The sequence below is a fragment of the Macrobrachium nipponense genome, chromosome 11 (assembly GCF_015104395.2).
Source record: "Macrobrachium nipponense isolate FS-2020 chromosome 11, ASM1510439v2, whole genome shotgun sequence".
Taxonomy (NCBI): Eukaryota; Metazoa; Arthropoda; class Malacostraca; order Decapoda; family Palaemonidae; genus Macrobrachium; species Macrobrachium nipponense.
The window spans coordinates 79,006,621-79,016,620 of NC_061087.1; the positions used below are offsets into that span (position 1 = coordinate 79,006,621).

General features: G+C 35.9%; 1 protein-coding gene across 2 annotated transcripts in view; it reads left to right on the forward strand.

Annotated features, from left to right (window-relative positions):
* LOC135206372 (fibroblast growth factor receptor-like 1) overlaps positions 1-10,000 on the forward strand; it is a 208,698-nt gene that overhangs the window by 172,278 nt on the left and 26,420 nt on the right. For both annotated transcript variants that reach the window (XM_064237791.1, XM_064237797.1), the window contains exons 4-6: positions 2,591-2,747; positions 2,892-3,037; positions 5,063-5,198. In XM_064237791.1, coding sequence (XP_064093861.1) covers positions 2,591-2,747; positions 2,892-3,037; positions 5,063-5,198 — 439 coding nt within the window. The remainder of the gene's footprint in view (positions 1-2,590; positions 2,748-2,891; positions 3,038-5,062; positions 5,199-10,000) is intronic.

Below are 10,000 nucleotides of genomic sequence, written 5' to 3' on the forward strand. Positions count from 1 at the left end.
GTTACGGGAAATTGCTATACTGGCTATAATTAATAATCACCCGATCGAACTAAGCGAAGTATTAAGAGCACAATTGACTCGCATTCCCTCTCCCGACTCTTTCTATGGAACAAATGGTTTTATTGGGCCATGTAGTTACCGATTAATATTCAGGGACGCCTATTCGAGCAATCGCGCAATTTCGGAGGTCAGCCTATAGATACAGGCCTATAGATATATAGATATATATATAGATATCCGCTCAACGATCCGCGGTGAAGTTTAGCTACCACGGCAAATTGGAGTCCTAATATCACTTCTTTATGGATTTTGGCAAAAGGGGAGGAACCGAATAACCAATTAATCTATATAGATTTGTGACCGGTCAGATATATTGTTCCTAAGGGAGATGCTGAAATTTATGTATGAAATCATAAAGTTGTTGCATAATGCACAAGAAGGTATGAATAACTCGATGAGTTAGATTCAAATTTGCTGTTCACCAGTCGATGATCACGGGCATATTTATCAATTAAAATCAAACGAACCGTGCTTACATGAGCGTACACAGACACAAATACATATACAAACCTATATGTATGTATGTATGTATGTATGTATGTATGTATGTATGTATGTATGTATGTATATATATATATATATATATATATATATATATATGTGTGTGTGTGTGTGTGTGTGTGTGTGTGTGTTTGTGTGTAACTAAACTGTTACACAATGACCGGAAGTAACATCTGAAGGAACATAACCCTTTCAGACTCTGGAGACGTCTGAATACGTCATTACTTTCCCAAATTATATGAGTCATCCTTCCTTCTGCAGGGCCCCTCAGCCAAATCTGGTTCCCGTCATCCCTCATCTAAGCCTGGAAGCGACTCGTTTGTAGAACACTCGCCTATGGGCTCCCCTGGAAAACACCAGGCAAGGGACCCTTTCCTTTACTAGGAATCCTAGACACCTGGTGTTCTCAGAGGAGAGCCTCTAATGATAATTTTGATTTTATGTCCTTTTTCTGGAATGTACTGATGTGCCATTACTTCACTGGAATTTGGAAGGCTTAAGATACAAACTGGAATGATACAAGCATGGGTGTCTATCTTGAAAAAAAAAAAAAAAAAAACAACTTACGAGACAAAGAATGCCTTCTTAAGATCGATTGAAATAAAAATATTAATACTCCTTGTAGTTCTCTACTACAAAATTATTGGTTGGATCGACAAGCTGAATCCTCTTAAGGTTCCATCTTCATGGTTAGATCCCTTGGTCAAAGTCCTTAATTCATTCACAAATGGCGAGGTTCCTTGGCTCAGTTCCAAATATTTCAGCCCTTCGGTAAGATCAATAACAAATATATATATATATATATATATATATATATATATATATATATATATATATATATATATAGTAATATAATATATATATATATATATATATATGTTTGTAAGTAAATATACATATATAAGAAAACGGTATTGCAAATGGTTAGTTCCCATAAAGAGAGACTTAATAGTCGAATGCCTTTCCTTAATATCTTATATGTGATCGTATTAATCCCAATTTCGATACCATGGGTTAGATCTCTTGGCTCGATCACTAAAGCAACGATCTCTTACGGTCTAATCACATAGGTCAGTCGCCTCAGGCTCTGTCACTGGATGTCTGTGTATATTTTGACAAAAGCTCTAGATATTTCTCTATTTATTTACCAACCTCTGAAATAGATTGAATGTACTTCGCCTTGGCCCAGTTCTCCGGCGGCTAGTTCATTTATCAAGATATTCATCATCGAAGGGTTTATTTGGTGTGAAATTTTAACGAGGTATACACATAAGAAATTCTTCAATTTGTTTTTCGTACGAAAGAGAGAGAGAGAGAGAGAGAGAGAGAGAGAGAGAGAGAGAGAGAGAGAGAGAGAGAGAGAGTGTTTTATTAGACCATTTACATGGGTTAGCTCTTTGTTACAGTGCATAAATATATATGCATTACAATCTATCATCCAGTTCATAACTAACTTGAGACATTAGATTTACAACTTGTCTCACCAGTATGTGTTAATGCTTTTTTTTTTGTTGGTTTTTCTGTTTTCATATTGTTCTTGCAGGGCACTGAGATAAGACAAGTTACGTTCATAATTGTATTCCATTACTTGTCTGGTTAGGTTTGTCACTGACAATATGATTGTTAACGTTCTGCTTCTGCATTCTTTTCGTAAGGCCATTAGTAAATCGATCAATAAAAGTTCTTTTCTGTCCCAACCTTCTTTTTACTGAATATGGAGGCAAACGAAATAGCTTCATAATCTGTTATATATTGGCGGTGGCGGTGTGGTTTAAAGCTTCACTGTGCGTCCTGGATTAGTTGGTTTCGATGGTTCGCGCCCGTGTCCCGACAAATCTCTTATCTACAAAAAAAAAAACTCCCCTTCGGTTAACCATATATGAAAATATATTAATTCCGAGGTAGAACGAATTAGATATTAAAGGATATTTCTAGCTCGATATATATATATATATATATATATATATATATATATATATATATATACGCATATTTTTATTCATTTCCTGTTACTATTTCCTTCTCGCAGGGGACAGAAGCAGTCAAAACAACATGGGAGAGATATACCCCGAAGAAGCACCAGCTGCGGATCAAGTCTGCGCAGGTGACAGACTCGGGTACTTACCACTGTTACGGAGTCAATGGCTTCGGTAAAGCCGAAGCTTCAATGCATCTCATCGTGTTGGGTGAGTTGACCTCACAAATAAATAAAGTTTCAATGCCTATTTAATCAGTTAATATAGACAGAGACTTAGATACTACTTTGGCAAAGCAAAGACAGGGCATCTATTCATTCATTCATTATAATGTTTCGTCACATCAACCTTCAGGCAAAAATGAGCCGAACGGGGATGTGTCCATACCTATCCTGACGATGGTTTGGCCTGAGGGCAACCAGCAGAGAAGGATTGGAGAGCCCCTCACCCTCACCTGCAAGGCCAAGGGCCTGCCAACTCCCACCGTCGCTTGGTTCAAGGTAAGATCTTTTCTTGGTTGGATAATTACCACCGAAGGAATGGGATTGTCTGGAAGAAGAGATGTCATAGAACATATGCGGGAGAATGCAATATGTATAAATAAAATATATCTATATATATATCTAGATATATATATATATATGATATTATATAATATATATATTATATATTTCATTATATAGATAACTATATTTAATTATATGTAAGCCTTTTGGTTTCTCAGCAGTTTCTAAAGTAAGACTGCTGCCAAAACCAACTTTCTTGACCCTAAGGGATTCTGGTTATCCGTTTCGTTTCAAAGCTGAGGGAACTGCATGGAATATACTTTATATATATATATATATATATATATATATATATATATATATATATATATATATATATATATATATATTTAAATATATATATATATATATATATATATATATATATATATATATATATATATATATAATTATATATATATATATATTATATATATATATATATATATATTATATGTGTGCGTGTGTGAGTGAGTACGTTATGCAAGTACAAACATACAAACAGAATGTGATTACATGAATGCACGTGTGAGAATGGTAGCAGAGGACGCAAGTAAAGAAGACAAAACCAACGAAGATGACATACTGCTTAGCGTTTTTATTGGCCAACGCCTTCTAAATCATCTCAATAGGAAGAGCCGTGTGCCGAACGCTCTGAGGTCCGTCCTTAACACATGGGCTCCTTCGAAAGGTCATATATTATTCATTCCTGCGGGAATGCCAGTAAACAAGTGAAGGATTGGGACAGCGACATCCAAAACAAGAGGCTGGTGGAACTTCTGAGTGAGCGTTTTAGACCTGCAGAAGGCCATATAACCTGTCAGGAAGATGGGTTGTATGGGCCTTAACTGCCTACATTCCACTTGGGGAAGGGGTGATTCGAAGGGCCATCTTCTGGGAATACAGAAGGCCGTAATGCACGTGTTAATATTACTATCGCATTAATAAACGCGGCTTCACAACGAGTGGGAGGGTTCAGCTTACACATTCGCTTCGACCATTGAGGTTTGGAATGTCTTTAAAGGTGAATTTGCGGAGGTTTTGTTGAGGGAGTGGTTTGCTGTGCGACAGAAACTACCTTTACGCACTGTTGCACTTTGAGACCTGTTATGCAGATAGGCAGGTCGATGGTTTTGTTGCTTCTTCGAGGAGGATGTGGTTGCAAGGGAAACGTGAAAACAGCCATTGCCCTAGACAAATGGGATATTAATGACATACCCGTATTTGAAAATATCTGCCACATACACACGCACATGTACGTATGTAATTGTAATAGCCACAATTTATAGATATATATGTGTTTGATTTTAAATAACGAAAAGTACTTAGCACCTCATCGTTATACTCTTTCCTTGTGGCCGCAACTTTGTTCATTTACGATATATATATATATATATATATATATATATATATATATATATATATATATATATATATAATATATACATCTCATCGTTATACTCTTTCCTTCGTTGGCCGCAACTTTGTTCATTTACGTATATATATATATAATATACATATATATATATATATATATATATATATATATATATATATATATATATATATATATCATATATATATATATATATATATATATATATATATGCTGTAAGCTACAAATGTCCTTTAATATCTCATTCGGCCTGCCTCGGAATTTTTTGTCAACTAAAAAATTCCCATGCGGTTAACATATATGAAATAATATTAATTCCGAGGTAGACCGAATTATATATTAAAGCACATTTGTAGCTTAAGGCGTGTATATGAATGTGGGTGTGTGTCTGGCAGTCTGTATGGGTGTGTCTTTGTATGTATGAATATATGAATGTCTTTTATATTTTGGTTAGCAATGTTTAGTCAATAAATGAAAACGGGTTTTAGCAGAAAAGCCTGAAACCCAACAATGAAATCTCACTGAATGATTAATAACTTATTAATTGATTAATATTATTTTCCCTTGCTATCTCTCCCTTGCAGGATGACCTTTCACTGGGCAAGATCGGTGATCAGTTGACCTTCAACGGCCTGCAATCAACAGACACAGGTATCTACACCTGTAAAGCCTCTTCGTCCCTCGGGGTCGTAACAGCCAATTTTTCCATCAACGTTCTTGGTGAGTCGAGATACCGTTGTGATTCTGCTTCGAAACGTTTTCAGTTTTCGTCTCTTGCGTTTTTTAGTAATATACTGCCTAACGTTTATTTTTTATCCGTCAAACTGAATAATTGCTTTTCGTGGCGAGCCAAGATAGAGCGAATCTGCTTAAGAGATATTTACCTCTTCGTTTATGTTAATTTCGTCCATATGTTTTCCTTTTAACTCAGCATTCTCTGAAACGAATGTCATTACTCCTTGTTGTTTCCTCTTTCCTAATGCAGCACCTGTAACAACTACTACTGCAGATGTATTTATACTGCTATAACCATACGACCTATTGATAATCTTCGCCTAGCTCGAAGAGAGAGAGGAGAGAGAGAGAGAGAGAGAGAGAGAGAGAGAGATAGAGAGAGAGAGAGAGAGAGAGAGATTTTTATTCCTGTCATATGTCTAGTTCTTTAAATATAAAACTTCTTGCTTAAAGGTCATTGCAGTTAATGTCAGAGACAACGATAATAATCGGATGAAAATTAATTCAACGCTCATTTCATAAATGTTGATCACAACTGTATGCACGTAATCACTGAGTAAAGAATTAATTAAACTTGCAACACGTTCTTAAAAGACCTTTTACAAGAAGATACAACAACCATATATAATGGACTCTAAAAATGATTAATTTCCTAATATTAATTTTAAGACAAGATTTTCATTGGAAGTTCTTGAAAGTCTGAAAGTTAATTGAATATAAAAACGTTCAATTTTTTTCAGCTGTGCCTTAGACCGAATACATTGTCTCTATCCTACACCTTCCAAAGAAAAAAAATTGCCCTTATTAAATATATCATCCTAACATACCAGCTTGCAGTATGTCACATTCTTCCTTGATTCTTTCAGCTATTCCAAGCCACATCTTCCCCCCTCAACTTCATCAACCACTCTTTTTCATTATCATCGCAACATTTCCTTAGCTTCCCTATTATCCTATGTCCCCGTTAACAGAGATTAGCGAAGCCTCTTCCTGCTTTTCATCTCATTTTTCAGCTACATCGCTCTATCCCTCCTCCGACTACAGCCCCAAATTAACCTGTTTTCACCATCACACCTTATTCATTATCCGTTCTCAGTCAGCTTTACGTTCTCACCTATCCCATCTCATCTACCCACTAAACTTCCCAACTCTATATTGTTCTTTGATTACCAATTTCATCTTCTTGCACTCGTCTAATTGTTTTCGTTTCCTTATTCTCCATCATCCCATCTTCCTTATCATCACCTAATCCGCTCGAATTCCATGTTCTTCATCCTGCCTTCCTTCTCGACACCACCTCGCTCACAAGCCTTCTACATTCTCCATCATTCGACTTCCATATCGACATCTCATTTCCTCATCTTCCCCATTTTCATTAGACCCTTCCCCTCATCATCACCCGATTCCCTTATTTTCTCCGTTCGTCATCGTCAATCCTGACCCCAAATGGACCATTCTTTGCCAGATTCATGCCTATCAATCCTTCCCGGTAATTATCACTATCCCCCAATCACCTCCTTCTTACCTTGACCATTTCCGATCATCTCTCCTGACCTAGATTAACAACCCCCACCCCCCCCCCCCCCACCCCCCCCCCCCCCAAACCCCATCTCCTTTGAGCCCCTCGCCCCCTCCCTCCCGCCATCATTAGCACGCTCCCAACATCTGCCACCTGAGGGCCCAATGCACCTTCCGCAAACAATGCAATTGAGGGGACGGATAAAAGGCCTTGACGAGAGAGAGAGAGAGAGAGAGAGAGAGAGAGAGAGAGAGAGAGTTTAGTTAAGAGAACATAAAATGGGCTTAAATGCACGTGTGCCCAGGCTGAATTAATTCGCAATGAGGATAGAATAATGAAGTGGTCTCCATCCGGGACATTAAGGCACAGGCACCTTTCTGCTTTTTATCTAAAATAAAATTTTTTTTTAAGCAGAAGGAGAAAGAGAGGTCATTTGAGAAGTGCAGCTTCAAATTTGGTTTAAAGTGTCGTTGTTCGTCGGTTAACGACGTTCATACTCGTGTACTTTTTTTTTTTTTTTTTTTTTATACATGCACGGCAACGGTCTTATAAGCATGCAATATCCCTGAAAATATAGGGCTTATTATAACATTCTCCTTATTGGTAATTAATTCCCGATCACTGAAGCAGCAAAGTAAAATATATATATATATATATATATATATATATATATATATATATATATATATATATATATATATATATATACTATATATATATATATATATATATATATATATATATTATATATAATATATATTCAACATCAATAATATATGTACACACACCCGGCACAACACTATAGTATATATTTATATATATATACATATATATATGCTAAAAATCACAGTAGATGCACGTGACTTCATTAAGTAAGCGAATACCCACAGGAAAATGATAGGCACAAGTCCAAGCACTTTCGTCTTTAAACTAAGACAAATGTCTTTATATATATATATATATATATATATATATATTATATATATATATATATATATATATATATATATATGTGTGTGTATATATATATAGATATATATAATACATATACACATTATATATATATATATATATATATATATATGTATATATATATATATATATATATTAGTATATATATATATATATATATATATATATATATATATATATATATGTGATGTGTGTGTGTGTGTGTGTGTGTTATTTAAATAACATAAAATCTTATTTAAATTTAAAACCTTAAATATGGGGATTAAATGAAGTAGGTAATTACGTTACCTCTCACGTTTGATGACTAGTAAAACCAAGTAACCATATTACGTAGCAGGTGCTGTAAAACAAGAAAATTAACAAGATAATAACGTAGATTAAATTATCAAGAGCACTGACTGCCTTACAAGGACACGCAAAGAAACAATAAAGATTCTTTAACATTCCCTTTTTCAGTAATATCCGCAGCCGTAGACTAAGTCTTCATTATCCTTGTTTTTTCATTAGAATTATGCATCGTTTGACTCTGCATGATCTTGTATATGCTCTTCGTTGATACTGTAAAGATAACCCTAAGTTTTACGAAAACCCCAAATTACGAGACGTTAATGAGAACTTAAGGCGCATCCACCATTGATTCTGCGTCCTTCTTGCTGTCTAAAATAATATAATGTTGGCAACTGGTACAGAGTATAAAGAAATGTAGTAAATAAAACCAATTTTGGTGACTTTATTTAATGTGCACACAAAATTGTTTCGTAAGCCTACTAACAAACATACAAATAAACACTAAAACAGACGCACAAACACAAAGAAAGAAGCCGAACTAAGACCTTAACTATCGGAGCTACTAAAAGAACTGGTTTTAGATTTCATAAGCATTATAATAGAATTAAAGCATTTCTGCAAATACATAATAAAGTGTATCAAAATTTAATTACCAAGTATTGAAATATCTACAGTTTACGGCAATGTGATTCATAAATGATTCCAGTCGAAATCATTAAGTACTTTTGAGCCCTTTTTAACGCCATCGCCAATAACAACAAAAATATCCTTCTTGCATTTTGATGTACTTATTCTTTATCTGGCTGGGAATTCCCTTATAACTTATCTGGCTAAGAATTCCCAATTAACCTTTTTTAATAAAAGAAAACACCAATATTTCATATAGATAAACAGGCTATTTTATTGAAAATGAGGAGGTTCCAGTGTCATGAAAACTCAAAATCAAATGATTTTTCCTGTCTGGTAGTTCTCAGTCACCCAAAAGCAAACAAATATGGTTAATAGAAAATTAAATATCAGCGTTAATGAGATGTAAAGAAGTGTATGCGTATTCATTCAGCGAATCTAAATATGAATCAGACATAAGAGGAATTCCATCAACAAACAAAGGTAAAAGATTAATAAAACTCAATTATGAGCAGGAGGGCTGATGAAGGTTTCGCAAAGTGACTATCCCGTAAAGAGAAAAGGGGCAATTCAAGTATCAAGGGAAAACAAAGGGTCCCTACCAAAGGGTGGCCAAGGGAACCCTTCCCCCCCAAAACGTACGTCCACGTCCCCATACAAACACCGCCAGACCTCCATCCCCTCCCCAACTCCCTCCCAGGCACCATATCACCCCTCCTCCTCCCCAACTCCTCCAGGAACTTTGATTGGCACAGGCAGGAGGAACTGAGAGCTTGTGTTCATCAGCGTCTAAGAGTTTAATGGGACTCCGGAAAAGGCTCAAAAAAGAAAAAAAAAGAAAAAATGAAAATTGCTTATAAACTTTTCACGACTTTTTTTTTCTTTCTCCTCCAGCGCGAGTGTCTTTTCAGACGCTTAACCTGATGTGTTTTAATTTTACTTTAGGGGATAATAAAAGACGTTTTATAATATGATCGCGTGTCTGTCCCGTCTCGCTCCCATCCCGCGCGCCCTTGACGGGACTTGGCAGTGCAGGGGGGAGGATGTCAGCCGAGGGGTGTCCCTGGGGAGCCACTGGGGAAGGGAGGGACTCCTCTTGTTATTTGGTGTTGTTCTCTTCAAGTTGCTGTTGTCAAAAAAACGAGGGGAGGGAAATTTATCACTTTTACCGTTGCGTCATGCCAGGCTCTATCATTGCGAGCTGGCAATACTTTTGTTCCTTTATTTCTGAAAGAATATTTTCAAGCTCGCCGTATTTTTAGTTTTATATTCTTTATATCATTTGCTTCGAGCTTGCAGTATTTTATTGCTCTCTCTCTCTCTCTCTCTCTCTCTCTCTCTCTCTCTCTCTCTCTCTCTCTCGTTCGGATTACAGTGAATT